The sequence below is a fragment of the Numida meleagris genome, chromosome 4 (assembly GCF_002078875.1).
Source record: "Numida meleagris isolate 19003 breed g44 Domestic line chromosome 4, NumMel1.0, whole genome shotgun sequence".
NCBI lineage: Eukaryota > Metazoa > Chordata > Aves > Galliformes > Numididae > Numida > Numida meleagris.
Genome location: NC_034412.1, coordinates 14,668 through 29,365, shown reverse-complemented (window position 1 = coordinate 29,365; position 14,698 = coordinate 14,668). Strand labels below are relative to the sequence as shown.

Sequence of the window (14,698 nt, the reverse complement as noted above, 5' to 3'; positions counted from 1 at the left end):
CTTTGGGGTGGATAAATGTCTCCCTTTTCAGTAAGCCTGAGCGGTCGTGCTGCGTGCAGTGGACAGAGAAAGGGGATCAAGAGGAATTAAAGCCCTCCCCCAGGATTTGTGTGCTGACTGTGAGGCACCTGTGTGCAGGAGGGGCAGGCAGTGACCCACAGCAGGTGCTGCTGCTCACTGGGGTCAGTGTGAGGCTCCAGTTCTCAACGTGTGGAGCACTGCTGAGTTTACTGCTTGTGATTTCTGCCTTTTTTTTTTCCCTTTCTTTTTAATGTTTTACTGCCGCTGGGACCACTCACTTTTGATTGTCAGGAGACTCCAGGGAGCCCAGAGAGCACACCAAAGAGCTGTGAGTCCAAATACCACTTTTTTCTCCAAATTTTAGGTGCTGACAGAACACAGGCATTTCTATCACATTGATGACTTGGGGCAGTGAGTTTATTTTGGTGTTTCATCAGCTTTCCTCCTTCATGGGTTGTTTGGACATAGCACTAATTGTTGAACTCTTCAGCTCTGATGCTGAGGCATTGTTTGTTTGGAGGGTTCTTTCAGCAGCTGAGAAAACTCACAGCCCGACCTTGTTTGTCTGCGAACGGCTTGCAGCACTGGCAGACAATAATTTGAAGAAATACACTACGGGTACTCAGATTCCTGAGCTGGTGATTTTCCTTTGAGAAGTTAGCTTCTGTGTTTGAGATGGGATTAGATGCAGGACTTCACTGTTCAGGAAATCCTATTTCTGAGTTGTGGTTCGGAACAGAATCTTATTTCCCTTAGCTTAGTTGATGGTGAAGAGGATTTAAGAGAGAACACTCTTTTAGGTGGTTAGAAATGTTTGCACACACATATACTTACATACATGTATGTATATGTATAATTATGATGATTCCTTTTTTCTTTCTAGCTGAGGTTCTCAGCCTAAGAATCATTGTTGCTTTACCTAAGTCTCTGTTAACAGTTGTTTTTAACATAAACGCTGCGGCTGCTTTTCATTAAAAGAAAAAAAAAAGAAACACCCAAACCCCAAATCTTGCCTCTGCCGGTGCGTTAGGATAGTTTTGGCAAATAAAAATACCTTATAATGAGATGAAATACTGGTTGGAGCCAGGACTTAAAGCATGCTCCGGGTGATGGCCCTGTGACTGAGCACAGCACAAGCCCTGCAGCTGCAGTTGTGCTTGAGGACCGGCGTGGTCGGTGGTGGTGGTTTGTTTGGTTTGGTGGTGGGGTTGGGGTTTGTGTTTGCCGCAGCTGCCGACATCACCAGAGCTATGCCATAAAGCTCCCATCTGCTGTAATATTTATTTGTACTGAGACCCGTCGCTACGTTGTATGAGTGTATTCTCAGTTTAACAAAGTACTGCCAGCAGCAGCATTCCGAGTTGAATTCCTGCAGCTTCTGGCTCTTCTTCTGCGGCCTGAGCTGTGCAGAGAGTTATGTATGTGAGTGTTTGTGTTTAAGGACAGTTGCTGTGCAGAGCAGTGGTGCTTGCAGTTGAACGCCCTGCAGCTGGAGCCAGCAGCTGCTCACCAGGAGGGGCTGCGTGGCTGCTCCTCTGGTGCCATTCAGCTGAAGCTCTGAGCTGCACGGACCCTGTGCTTTGGTGCTGGGCCCCACGGCGTTTGTTCTGGTGGCAGCTTACGGACCTTGCACCGCTTCTCAGCTGTATTGTTACTGTGGGAAGCATAAAAGAGGAAAACTGGATTCATCTGCATAGTTTTAGTAGTAAAGCTGATGGAGAATCAGTACTTATTCAGACTTTAGTCTGTGCGTTCCTTATGTTGAGGCTGCAAGGAGGGCGGCAGCAGGCAGTCCTGGCAGCACTGAGCGGAGGCTGCTGGGGAGGGGAGCGCGGCTTTGGGAAGGCTCCATCTTGTTCATTGCCTGGAAATGGTTGTGTTTAGCACACTTGTCAGAGCAGGAGGATGTATGTATGTTCCCTTGGCTCCTCTCACGTATCATTGGGTCAGTGTGCTATTTTAAAATGAGATTTTAAAGCTATACAGTCTTTTCAGGTCTGTGAATCCCTGAGATGGAGGCTTTCCTAGCAGGTGGATAACATCACTGGTATGGGGCTGCAACAGCAGGGCAGGCCTTCCCCTGCCGCACTGCTCACTGCATGGCAGGGCAGTCCGGCTCCTGGCCCCTCTCCTCTGTGCTCCCAGGTCTTTGCTCACTGTGCTCGTTCCTTTGGGCATGTATTGGAGTGTTAAACGGGAGCAGCTTCACTGCTGTGGGTGGTAAGCTTCACAAAAAGATCACAGAATCACAGAACTGTAGGGGTTGGAAGGGACCTCCAGAGATCATCAAGTCCAACCCCCCTGCAAAGCAGGCTGCACAGGTAGGCATCCGGACAAGTCTTGAATATCTCCAGAGAAGGAGACTCCACATCCTCCCTGGGCAGCCTGTTCCAGTGCTCCATCACTCACACCGTGACGAAGTTTTTTCACAAATCAGTGCGGAACGTCCTGTGCTCCAGTTTATGGACACTTCCCCTTGTCCTGTCCCCACAGACAACTGAAAAGAGGTTGACCATCTCTCTTTGTCTCTCACACTTAAGATATTTATAAACATTAATAAGATGTCTTGGATGTCACAAAAACAATTAACACATCATTTTTTTCAGCAGCATTCAGGCTTGGGGCAGAACAGAGCACACTGCTGCCTCTGAGGAGCACAGACGTACGGTCGCATACAGTGCGGGAGGGGTTTGTAACATGAAGGTTCCTGCTGCGATGTCTTCATCATTTATCAGAAAGATTTACACTTCTAACGCACAGTGCGGTCTTTGCAGCTTCCTTTGTCAGTGGGTATTGGCTGCACCAAGACTTGTTTCTGCGGAGCGCTTCTGCTTGGGCTGGTGCTGCCAGTGCTCAGCTCTGAGGGTCCCGCTGTCACGGCGCCGTGGGGCCGGCTGTGGGGCTGGCCGTGGCAGCGTGGCTCCCCTGGCATCCTGCTGGAAGCACTTTGTTCCACCCGCTGTGCCTCTCTGTTCGGTTCTCAGTCATAGTGCCTCATACGAGGCCCTTCTGTGCACTGGTAGCATCCTGATGCTGGGTTATAAATACCTGCACGTATATGTAACGTTTCCATTAATTAGATGGCAGAAATCCCGTGAACCGATTTGTGGGTGCAGCCCCTGGTTTTAATCCCTCTCTTTCAGCTGTGCTGTTTCTCAAAGCTCTGATTCTGATTCAGCATAAAAATGCCATGGAAATAAGGCTGTTTTTTTTTCCATTATTGCTATTCAAATTTTTTATCTCAAATTAATTAGTCTGTGATGCATGTGTTAAGGAAGCTGCCCCTTGTGAGAGCCATATTTGCAGAGGCTAACTGGAAATGTTTATCAAATAACCATTATTTGAAACTGATAATAGTTTTTCCAGCTTGCTTACCTCTGTGTGGAAGAAGCAAGATTGCTCTTTGGTTCCACGCCAGTGGCTTTTTTCTGTTACTAAACTGCACCAAAATCACTGTGAAGCTAAACCTGCATTACAATCCCTGTGCCAGAAATACAGGTTGTTATGTCTTCACAAAATTAACCAATAACAGTAACTTGAAATAAATAAATAATCTACAGGCCAGATTACAGTTTGTTTCCATGTACAGAGTGGATTTGATGGTGGGGGATGCTTTTTGCTCCTGGATGATAGCTTTGATATAAGGTAATTGGTTTTCTAACTCTTCAGTGGGCTGCCTGGCTAGAAGCTTGTGGCCGATGACGGTTTTAATCCAGCGCAGCCTAATTTTGAAATAACCAGGTAATAAGATAGTATTTGTAAAAATGTCAGTCCCACTCACTTATCTTCATTTAGGGGTGAAGGGAGAGCAAATGCTGAAAAGAAAGACTGGCCAAAATAATTGATGTTAGCGACTTTATTTCGTTGATTTGTTCATTGCATGCACTTAAGCAGAACTTCTGCTGGGATGGATGGGACTTGGCGCTTGTAAGCGAGGCATCGCTGAGCCCTGGCAGGGCTGAGTGCTGCAGAATAACACAGGTATTGCGCTGGCACCGCTGCACGCAGCTGGCTTAGCCCAAACTTTGGAGAGAGTTGTGAATCAGGTAGAGATGAAAGCAGTGCCAGTTAGGGAGAATTAGCTTAAGAAAATGGCCTGAGCAAATCCTGGGGCGTTGTTCCATATGATGATCGACAGCTTACTGATGAGCTGCTTGAAGGGAAGAACCTTTGCTCAAGCCTCCAAAACTGTGAGGGGGAAGCCTGCCGCAGGGCTGGGACAGCCCGGTGCTGCTCTGTACTTCAGAGTTTGCCAGTCCCGAGCTGGAAGAGGGAACAAACAAGAAATGAATGGCATCTGGATTGCGAAGCCTGGCACACAGCCTTTAGGAGAGGAAGAGTTTCAGGGTCTTTCAGATGGGACGTTTCTCTGAAACAGGGCAGGGCAAAGGAAATCAGTTTCTCTCTTAGGATGCTGTTTGACTCTCACTTTAATGGCACTAACTTTAAGCAGGAAAGTTCTGGAAACAAATGATTTATTAGGTCCTCCTGCTACCAAGCAAAAAACAGTCACAGAGCGCAACTAATTTGTAGTTGGTTTTATTGGCACTGAATCAGTCAATACTGAACCTTATGACAGAATCTGTCCAAAAATTTCATGTAAAAGTGACTTAGGATGTGTCTGGTTTTGTAGTGGCACGCAGTCATCAGCAGTGTGAGTGCCTGGGAAGATAACAGTGGAGTCCAACTACAGTGTGTGATTTCCAGCAGTAATGTTTCTTTCATTGTGTTCTGAGGGTGGTGGGACTTGAGTTTGCTTTTTTTGTCCCTTTTTTCCTTTTTTTCTTTTAAGTATCTCCTACTAAGCAAAATTTTTACCAGTCCCTAAAATGACTGTCACTGGTGATGTCAGTGGTGAAGCACGAGATAGCTTTTACAAGTGTCAGTTCCAGCCCAGCGCAATCAAACCTGGTCAGCGTGCTGTGACATGGAGCAGGGAGAAGAGCTCTATTTCCTGAGCGAGGTGCAGCTGGCAGGGAACCAAGAAATTCTCCCAGCCATCAGTGTGTCTGAGCGGAGTGGAAATGAATTCCAGTCCTCTGCAGGTGCGGTGCTCAGCAGCTGAGAGCTGCCTGCTGCGGTTCTGCTGGTTGGCAGAGCTCGCTGCAGCCGGGCATGCCGTGCCAGTGCTGCTCTGTGCCAGAGCTCATACATAACACAGCGACAGCCTGGAGTGCCTCGTGCCTTGAAATGGGATGGTTGGAGAAGACGATTCTGGAGGACTGTGCCTTCCAAAATTGGCAGTGCTATTAATGACACTGCTGCAGCACCCTGGGGGAAAAGGGAGGAGAAAACAGTAAGCTGTGGTAGATGGCGTTACATCTATTCGTAAGCAGCGTCCTGGTCTTCATTAAGTGCCCCCAGGCAGTCAGAGCTGCAGTTAGAGTCAGAGCTGTCAAACAAAGCGGGCAACCCAAGGTCTGGCTGTGTGGCCTGCAGTCTGAGCCTGGCCATCATCAGGTCAGGCGGCGTTTTCTGAGCCCACCAGACAAAGTGTCTTTATTTCAGTGACCCTCTGTTAAAACACCTGCATAACGAGCTTCTCTTTGTGTTCCTCTTTTGTTCTTACATCTGTAAAACAAGCTGTACAGAACACTGGGGCACTGAAATGAAATGCCTCAAGGTGACGGAACTTGAAAAGCCAGTGGCTGGTAATGAGAAAATGGGATAATGGGCCAAAACAGAACTGGACTTCACAATGTTTTAGCTTGATATGAGACCATATGTTTCAAGTGTTAGCGTTACTTTGCTGTGCTACATGCCATGGTTTATCCTGGCACATTACCTGCTTGTAATGGTTGCAGGCAGGGCTAATACCAGAGAGATTTTCCGTAACTTTTAGATGTTTTTTGAATTGCACTGATGCCAGATGGCTGTAATGACCCGCTGTAGCTTTAATACTGATTCATGTGAGCTTTTGTACCCCAAAGGGTCAAAGTATTTCTAATGAGCATTGCTGAAATAAAGGCATTTGTTTTCTGATTAGAATTACAAGGGCGAGAAGGAGTGAAAAGCTCTCGGAGGTGAAAGGATTCTGATTTGGAGCAGAGGACGAGCAGCAAGGAAGGAGGTTTTGGTTTCTGTTTCCATCCCGTGTTTGGGTTTAGTGGTAGATTGAAGCAAACGAGACAGGGTAGTCACGTACAGCTCCGCTCTTTTTGCTTTTAGTTTAACAGTTCACTCTTTATTTACTTGAACTTATTCTGGTATTGCACTTCCCTTATTACAGGAGGAAGTGGTGATTTAATGTTGTGCTTGAAGTTGTTCCATTTCTTTTTGAACCCTGTTTCTGGCAGTTCCTGTCCAACCAGCCCTGTTGGACCTTCTTGGTTTTGGCAGTGCAGCGCGGGAAGTTGCTCTGCCTGCGCGGCTTCTGGGGAGCTCTGCCAGGTGACACCCAGCACCTCTGACATGCATCGTTTAAGGGCTTCCCACGCTGTTTTGCCAAGAGGAGGGATGACCTCACCCTTCCACAAACCATTCAAATTGTCATTAGGTTATAAAAGCTGTGGGTTGTGTCAGTTGGAGCGTGAAGTGTTCCAAGACATTCTGCTGTTGTTTTTTTTTGTAAAATGAGTAATTTCTTTCGTTTTTTTTCACAGGTTCTTCAAAGAACTTGAAGCGAGACACCAGAACAATATCTTCATTGATGATATTAGTGATATCGTGGAAAAGCATACTTCGTCAACATTCGATCCTTATGTAAAATACTGCACTAATGAAGTCTATCAGCAGCGAACACTTCAGAAATTGCTGTAAGAGCTAATTTTAAAATACGATTGCAAAATCAACCCCTTTATAGTAGGAGTCAAAGGCTGTGGTATCTGGTGCAAGACGTGTGGCTCACAGCAAAGCATGTACTTGCATGCTTGGTTTTCCTTCAGGCACAAGTGCCTTTGAAGTCAGTGAGCACGAAAATACGCCGGGCTGTGTTGTGCAGTCCTGTTTGTGGCCACGTGTCACATTACCTTTTCGCTGATAAGTACAGGTTTGTAAATTTACTGGAGCTGTGCTTTGTTTCTGTGCCACCTATGAGTCTGTTTGCACTCATGCTCACCTGTGGGAGAAAGTGAGCTCTCTAAATGTCAATACTGGTCTTGCGTATCTAAGTAATGCTAAAGGCTGCAGTACAGTCCTTTCAAACTGCACTTCCCTATTTTTGAAATGTACCAACTTTCACAGTTCTTTGCTGAAGCGTTCTGTTCAGTTCCCTTCCCTTTTTCCCACCAGAGCTACAAATGCAGCGTTTAAGGAGGCGTTGTCACGAATTGAGTCCCATGAAGACTGCAGGAATTTACCGATGATCTCCTTCCTCATTCTCCCTATGCAGAGGGTTACTCGTCTTCCATTATTGATGGATGTGAGGATGTTGTTTTTCATTTTTCCTTTTTGTGTGTTCTTCTAATGTTAGCACTCCTTAATGTTTGATTCCTGGTTGGTCTCATTGCTTGTACCAGGTACAGGGCTGTAAGTACCAACAGGTCTCCTTAGCATGAAGTGCAGGAGCGGTTATTTGGTTGTACAGTCAGAAATGAAATATTTAGAAGTCCAATCAAAAAAGTTGTACTGTAGAACTGATTCTGAAACCGAGGAGGAACGTGACACAGAAGTTTCACAGACTGTTAAGATTAAAATTAATTAATTAGAGTTATTTCATTTATCCCCCAGTCCACAGTGTTCTCTCATTTACCTCATTTATCCGTAAGTTCACAGAGGGGGCTTCGGCTTTGTGATTACCGTTAACGTGTACGTCATTTCTGTATTTGTTACAGTCAGTGCTTTTTAGTCCTCTGCAGTAATGGATGCTTTATTTCAGACTATTTGTCAGAAAACTCCTAAAGATTCACCAAAATACGAGAACTGCAAGCAAGCCCTGAAAGAAGTGAGCAAGGTATGTCCTGGTAGTACAGGAAAAGCCTAAGGGCGCTTAAGCCTTCTTTCTGCTTCTATTGCAAGCTAAAGGTGCTGGTGCTGTCAGTTGTTCTCATCCTGTAATTGTGCTTTTCTTTTTTGGCTGAGAATCGGAGGTCACAGAGTACAAGTCCATTTCCATGCGTATCGATTGCAGATTTCAACAGCACTTACTTGTATAATAAGTTCCGTTTTTTTTAATGTGAAACTAGGCAATCTGATTCTTTTTTTAATTAGTAAGAAATTCCCGTTCATCTGTTTAAAATATATGTATATACCTATTTTAGATAAATGCAGATATGTATATTCTAGAAATAGAAGACTTTCACGCAGAGTATTGTGGTATGAAAGGAAAATAAAGAATCTCAGGGGTGTCTGTTCTTTTGCCTCTGAGATATCAGTTTCAGAAACCGTAGCGCATCTGACAGCGTAGGCTGTTACGAAATGCGCTGTATTGGACATTCTTTATTTAACAATAATAATAATTAAAAAATATCCTTCTCTGCGTGTCAGAGCTAGGTATTGCCTTGGGCGTTGAACGTTCCTGTGCAAGGGAGAGCAGTGAAGGGTAAAAAACTCTAAATTGTCTTAATTAAAATCAATCCACAGTGGCCTTTCTCTTGGCGAAATTATTGTCTTTCTGTTACTTAAGAAAATATCTTAAACTCAGGGATGCTGTACTGTTGCCAACGCAGTTATTTTTTCCGTAGAAACAGTAAATGGTTTGTCAAGTGTTTGATTTTAAAAGGAGAAAAGGCTTATTAACTGTGGGAGATCCTGCATGATATTTATGGAGTTAGAGGGAATGTGTTTTCATGCCCTTCTGACTGCAGCTGTGAGTGTGCAGCTCTTCCCCTGCGTGCAGGCTTCAGGAAGACTATGGTGTGTGCTTTAAGATTGTGTTCTAAATGCCAGCCACCATGGAGCTGTCCCTAGGGTAGTTCCATAGAATCATAGAATGGCCTGGGTTGAAAAGGACCTCAGAGATCGAGTTTCAGCCCCCCCTGCTGTGGGCAGGGTTGCCGATCACTAGACCAGGCTGCCTGAGTTTAACAAGGTGGCACTGCAGTATTTGTACTGGGACTTTCTTCTGTAAAAGAGTTGCTTGCGTGTGATAGACACGTCGGTGTGCCGCACGGATTGTCAGGCTGGAAGGCTGGTTTTTGTGGGGCTGAGCGCTCATTTGGATCAGAGAGTATAACCCTTTTTGGGTCTTCCGGCTGTAACTTTGTACCGTCAGGGCTGTGCTGAAGCATAAATAGTAATTATAGTATTGTGGAATAGCGTGGGCTGAGGAGGGGCCTCGGGAGGTCGTCCAGTCCCATCCCAAAGCAGAACCAGCTGTCAGCCCTGGCCGGGATGCCCCATGGTGCGTTCAGTCTGGTCGTGAAAGCATTGTGACCGTCGCTGAATGTGAAAATGTCAGATCCTCTGTAAATCCTGTGCTTCCTCAGAAGTAACTCCCGCTCCCTTATAAAGCGCAATAGTATTACAGATCGCGAGGACGTGAAATGTGTGCTCAGTAAATGTCTTGTTTTTCAGTTGGTGCGTTTATGCAATGAAGGTGCTCGAAAAATGGAGAGGACAGAAATGATGTACACAATTAACTCCCAGCTGGAATTCAAAATCAAGGTACGATTAAATCGAGGAGCCAAAATCACGTAGCATCAGAGGAGCTTTGACTGCATGCTAGGTTTCGATAGCTTCACTGCCAGCATAGAGTAAATTAGGGCAGGCTGTAATCCTGCTGTGACTTTTCAGTTAATGGGAAGACAAATTCGTATTCTAAAGTAGCTGAAGAACTTTTCTTTTGAGAATAAACTAGCTTTAATTACTGAAGAATGTATATCTAGACTTTGGGTTTACGTCTGTGGATGAAAGCCTGTCCCTGGTGGAGTACCTGGTAATGAGCTTCATACTGTTCTGTGTAGTGCATAAAGATGCGCGTGGTGGTTTTGTCGCGAGTACTGCATGGTGTCATACGTTGCTCTGCCTCTGCTTGCGTCCTTCTCATCGTTAGTTTCCTGAAGGACTGTCAGATTTTGAGTTAATTTTCTTTTTTTTTTTCTCTCATATAAAGAAAATCAGAAAAATGTATGGCATCTTCTCTAATTTGTATGAGAAGCATTACAGTTCCCTGCTGCAAGTGGCAGCTATGCCGTGGAACCTACATCCCTCGTTCATGGATTGACTGATTGGAGAAAAAGAAACATTTCTGGGGGGAGGGACTGCATGCTAAAGCAATTGCAGTTCTCACTTGAGCACAGTGTCTGACAGCGTGTGAATGAGTCCTGATTTCCTTACATGTGAGTTGACTCTGCCATGAGCTATAGACAGTTCTGAAACTTTGCTCAGATTTCTAACTGCAGCTGAGGAAAAAAAAAACATCTTTCTGTTAAGAGTGAGTTAGTATATGTTACAACATAAAGGGTTTTTTAATATCTATTTGATAAAGTATTACTTGCTCTCCATATCAGTTCAGCAGCTGAAAGGGTCACCCATTTACCTACTGCAGCTGAAATAAAACAATACATTGGTTGAGTTTCAGCACCCCAACATTGCGTTTTCTGAGAGCGCCAGGTGCGGTTCAGCACCTGTTTCTGTCAGGGTGTGAGTTAATGCTGCAGAGAAGGCACGTGAGCTGGCCTTGTGCTGTGCTGCTGCGCCACGTCTGTACCGACTGGTGCTGCTGGACAAAAGTTTCACCTACTGAGTACACCTAACTAACTGCTGCTAGACCTTGAAGGGATCTCAACGCTGTCTGAACGTCCAGAGTACAGCTGCATGAAAATTGTAGTGGAAATAATTACAGTTACTGGGGTTTTATTGTAGTTACAAAATACTTCTCGAAGTACGCTGACTATTCTCATATTCATTGTTAAAGTACCATTTCTGTAACTAATGTCTGATTCCACTACAGGATGAGTGTAGTTTTGAGAGAAGGTTGGTTGGTTTGTTTTTGTCATCAGATGTGAAGTAGTGTGGGTTTATGTTTTCAAGAGATCAGTCTTGCTTTGAGTCAGTCCTGTCTCCAAAAGGTATTTCTCAACTTGTCCAAAGTATTTCCATGTACATACTAAAAACTGAGAATAGTATTTACTTAACGATAATAAAGGAAACATCTCCGAAGTGACATCACAGCATTTGCTAACACTGGTGAATAGTGGTCTCAGGTATTTGGATAGTCTAAAGTAGAGTTTTAAATAGTTTAAAAACTTTGGGTGGTCGGCCTCCCACGTTCCTGACCTGCACAAGTACCTAGCAATTTCTAAATGTCCATTACTTTTCTGTTGGAAGAGGACCAGGGTGCTGACCTAACCTTGCAGGAGCAAGAGGCCCTGTATGATCCTTGCACTGTGCGTGCTGGGACTGGCAACTCTCACTAATTTCATGAGAATAATAGCAGCTTCATTTTCTTTTTCTGTATTCTTATGCAAGTGTTTTTTTTCCCTCTGTGCCTCTTAAATACAACCGCTTAGTGGTTTAGGCTTTATCTGTTTGAGCAGGTGCCAGCTGGAGTGCTTGCTGGATTGTTTTGGCCAAGTTTCAATACATTTTAAGTTCTGATGTCTTATTTTATACAAAAAGGAGATGATATGCATGTTGTACTCCTTTGGCAATGAAGGGAAAATTAACGTTAAAGTAAAAAGATGCCTCTGGAATACAGTCAACTAGGAAGATCCGATGATTGCATCTGGAATAGAGATTAGGGGGCTTGTTTAGTTCATGCTCGCAGAAATTTTTAAAATAGCTTTCATCTGAAAAACAGTTGTGATGAGTCTGTTCTGTAACCATTATAAATTAGGTAAACTATTTCTGTTCTTTTCTCATACAGTGTTTTGTAATTCTTATTTCCTTAGGTGTGACTGTCGAGCATTACATGGGAGTATGAGAGAAGCTATTAAAACCTAGGTCACTTTTGTACATGGCTCCTCTGTAGGTTCTTTATCTTTAATGAAGGTTCAGAAGTGTTTTTTTCTTTTTTGCGTTTAGCACCAGGAAAGGAATTTCCTGCAAACAGACATTCGAGTCCAGGAACCAAACTCTTCTGTAATTTGTGTTCAAGGACCATATAGTCCAGCCCTTGGATTCTGTAGAGTCCCCAGGCAGAGGTGCTGTAACCTTTGAGGTGTGGCCTGATGTTTCCCATTCATGTATCGTCACAGGGAACTGCTACTACGTTTCAGGAAGTCTAAATAAGTGAAGCTATCTGTTTACAAAAAAGAGGATTTTCATATCGCTTTAAGGTACTGAAGCTGCGGAGTTTTGATTCAGCATAATACTTTTTATTTAAAGATAAGCGCTTTTATAAAACTTCAGAAATTACTTAGATTACAGTGATGGAATTTGGGAGCTCTTCTGAGCTGTCACATCAGGGAACTGAGTTAAATTGGTCCTTTGTAACCTGTATGGTTTAATGAGGTGTCTTTAATAAAATGGCAGTCCTTGGTAAAGGTGATCAAGTTGGATTGATATTAGCCACAGATGTGAGGTGAGCAACAGCTTCAGTTAATAAACTTGAAATTACAGTGATTTCTAATAACATTGTCTTACTCTGAGTCGCGAGCAGAGACAGAGACGTGGATATAAATGTACTTAGGAAGTATGGGTTTAAAACAAATTCTGCATTTCTGAACTGGAAAACATGGAATCATAGAATTGCCGAGGTTGGAAAAGATCTCTTAAGATCATCTAGTCCAGCCATCCACATACCACCGGTACTGCCCCCTACACCGCGTCCCTGAGGACCACATCTGCCCTTCCCTGAAGCACCTCCGGGACGGCTGCTCCACCACTTCCTGGGCAGCCGGTGCCCGACTGCTCCTTCTGAGAAGGAATTCTTGCTAATATCCAACCTGGAAATGCAGAAAATGTATTTAGTAAACTGATAATGCAAAACTGGAAATGTGCAAAAAAAAAAAGTATAAGTCAAATAGGAATTTGTGAGCTTAGATTCATTGGAAAGAAATGTCTAAAGGGAATTTGGCCAAGATTCAGTGCTGTTACGTTGTCTTGACAGTATAAAAGCAAGAATACTAGGAATTACAGCACATGAACGGATTATATTGTTATTTATCCATAGTCACCTTGAAATGATGGTAGGTTTTGAAAGGTCACTAGTGTGAGTCTACAGTGTAGCAAAAGTGTTGTTCCAGTGGATGTCTGCATAGAGTACCAGATCAAGGTGAACAGTCACTATTTGTCTCTTCTTGATATATGAAGGTACAGATCAGTCTGAGGCAAGAATAAAAAAAATTGAAGGCTTCTTTAATTTGTAACTATTTGTAATGGTTCCCAAGGACTGCTACACTTTGCCATTTTGAGCAGCTTTCACCTGTCATCTGTGTGTTGTCTCCTGACACAAAGCACAAGGCAGAGGATTTCTGGAGCTTGGTCCGGCTTTTTGTGTCGGCTGTGGTACTGCACGGTAGCAAAAACCGAGCAACACAGCCATCAAGGATTGCTTTATCCTGTGCCATTTCGGAGTCATTGTGAAATCAGACCTCAGAATTGCCTAATGAGGGGATGGCTGCACGTAAAAATGGAGAGTATCATGTTTTGTTGTTCCAACAGCACAGTCGCCTTGGAGTATTATACCAAAACCAAAACACGGTGCTGTGACTGCAAGTATTGACAAGCTGAAGTTAGTTCAGTAAAAGACAGCCAAGTGATTAGAAGATACAAAGAGACAACCTGTGCGGAATGATCACAGAATGACGGAATTGTAGGGGCTGGAAGGGACCTCTAGAGATCATCAAACCCAACCCCCTGCCAGTGCAGGCTCCCTGCAGCCAGCTGCACAAGTAGGCAGGATGGAGGCAGCTGGCCAGCTGAATGAAGAAATACCTCTGTAAGCATGTGAAAGGTATTCTAAACAGGAAAAAAAAACAACAGTTGTCTTCAGAGTAGTCTAATCATGGAAAAAACTGATAATCAGTTTGAGCAACAGCAGAGGAAGTACGTAAGTTCAATAAAAGCAGTAAGCTTGTTCTGTGTAAAGCGGAAACAAAAATTAGATTGTTTCCCTTGAAGAAAATACACTGAAATTAAAAGTTCCCGTTTAACTGCAGCGGGTCTCAGGTACAAATACCAGTAGGCATGGGCAGAGCAGATGCCTCTTTTTTCCCAGTGGTGTCGTGTACCTTCTGCTGGAGATCCTGCAAGGTACTGGGCGTGCAGCTCAGGCTTTGCTTGAAGAAGCCACACACTGAATCTAATCCTTCTTGGTTCCAGGGGTGGAAGGTACCAGCCGTATTCAGCTGCTCCATCCAGCGTGTGTGCAGTACCCAAAGTGCACGGACAGAAGTATCGGCATCTTCAGTTTGAAATTAGGACCCAAATGAGTCATCCTAGAGATGACGGGTCTGACCTAGGGAAAGGTATCTTTGATTACAATGTTGTCTATTGACAGCACAGAATGGTTCTGATTGAAAGAACTTTCCCTCTGTGTGCTGTGGGAGAAACCCTCCCATGTGTTGGTGTGGTGAGTCCAGTGCTGGCAGCGGTCAGTGAGGTCACTGGGAGGGATCCTGGTCATGGGAGAGCTGCCAGCACTGCAGTGGACCTTTGTCTTTGTGCCCTCATGTCAGCGTACCGCTTCAGAGATGGGCTGCTCTCGTTGTGAGGAGGTCGTGCAGGCTCGCATCTCCATGCGTGTTCATGGCCCAGAGAAACAAAAGGTCCTTCTGTAGTACGTGCTTCTCCTACAGGTGGGAGCGGTTGGTATTATAAAGCCTGCTCTTCACTTGAGACAGCTGCTATTATT

At 44.4% G+C, this 14,698-nt stretch overlaps 1 protein-coding gene across 1 annotated transcript in view; it reads left to right on the top strand.

Moving 5' to 3' along the window:
- Positions 1-12,884, top strand: part of ARHGEF26 (Rho guanine nucleotide exchange factor 26) — a 30,033-nt gene extending 17,149 nt beyond the window's left edge. The window contains exons 6-10 of the mRNA XM_021393826.1: positions 6,624-6,776; positions 7,252-7,381; positions 7,838-7,912; positions 9,475-9,564; positions 10,013-12,884. Coding sequence (XP_021249501.1) covers positions 6,624-6,776; positions 7,252-7,381; positions 7,838-7,912; positions 9,475-9,564; positions 10,013-10,123 — 559 coding nt within the window. The 3' untranslated portion in view covers positions 10,124-12,884. The remainder of the gene's footprint in view (positions 1-6,623; positions 6,777-7,251; positions 7,382-7,837; positions 7,913-9,474; positions 9,565-10,012) is intronic.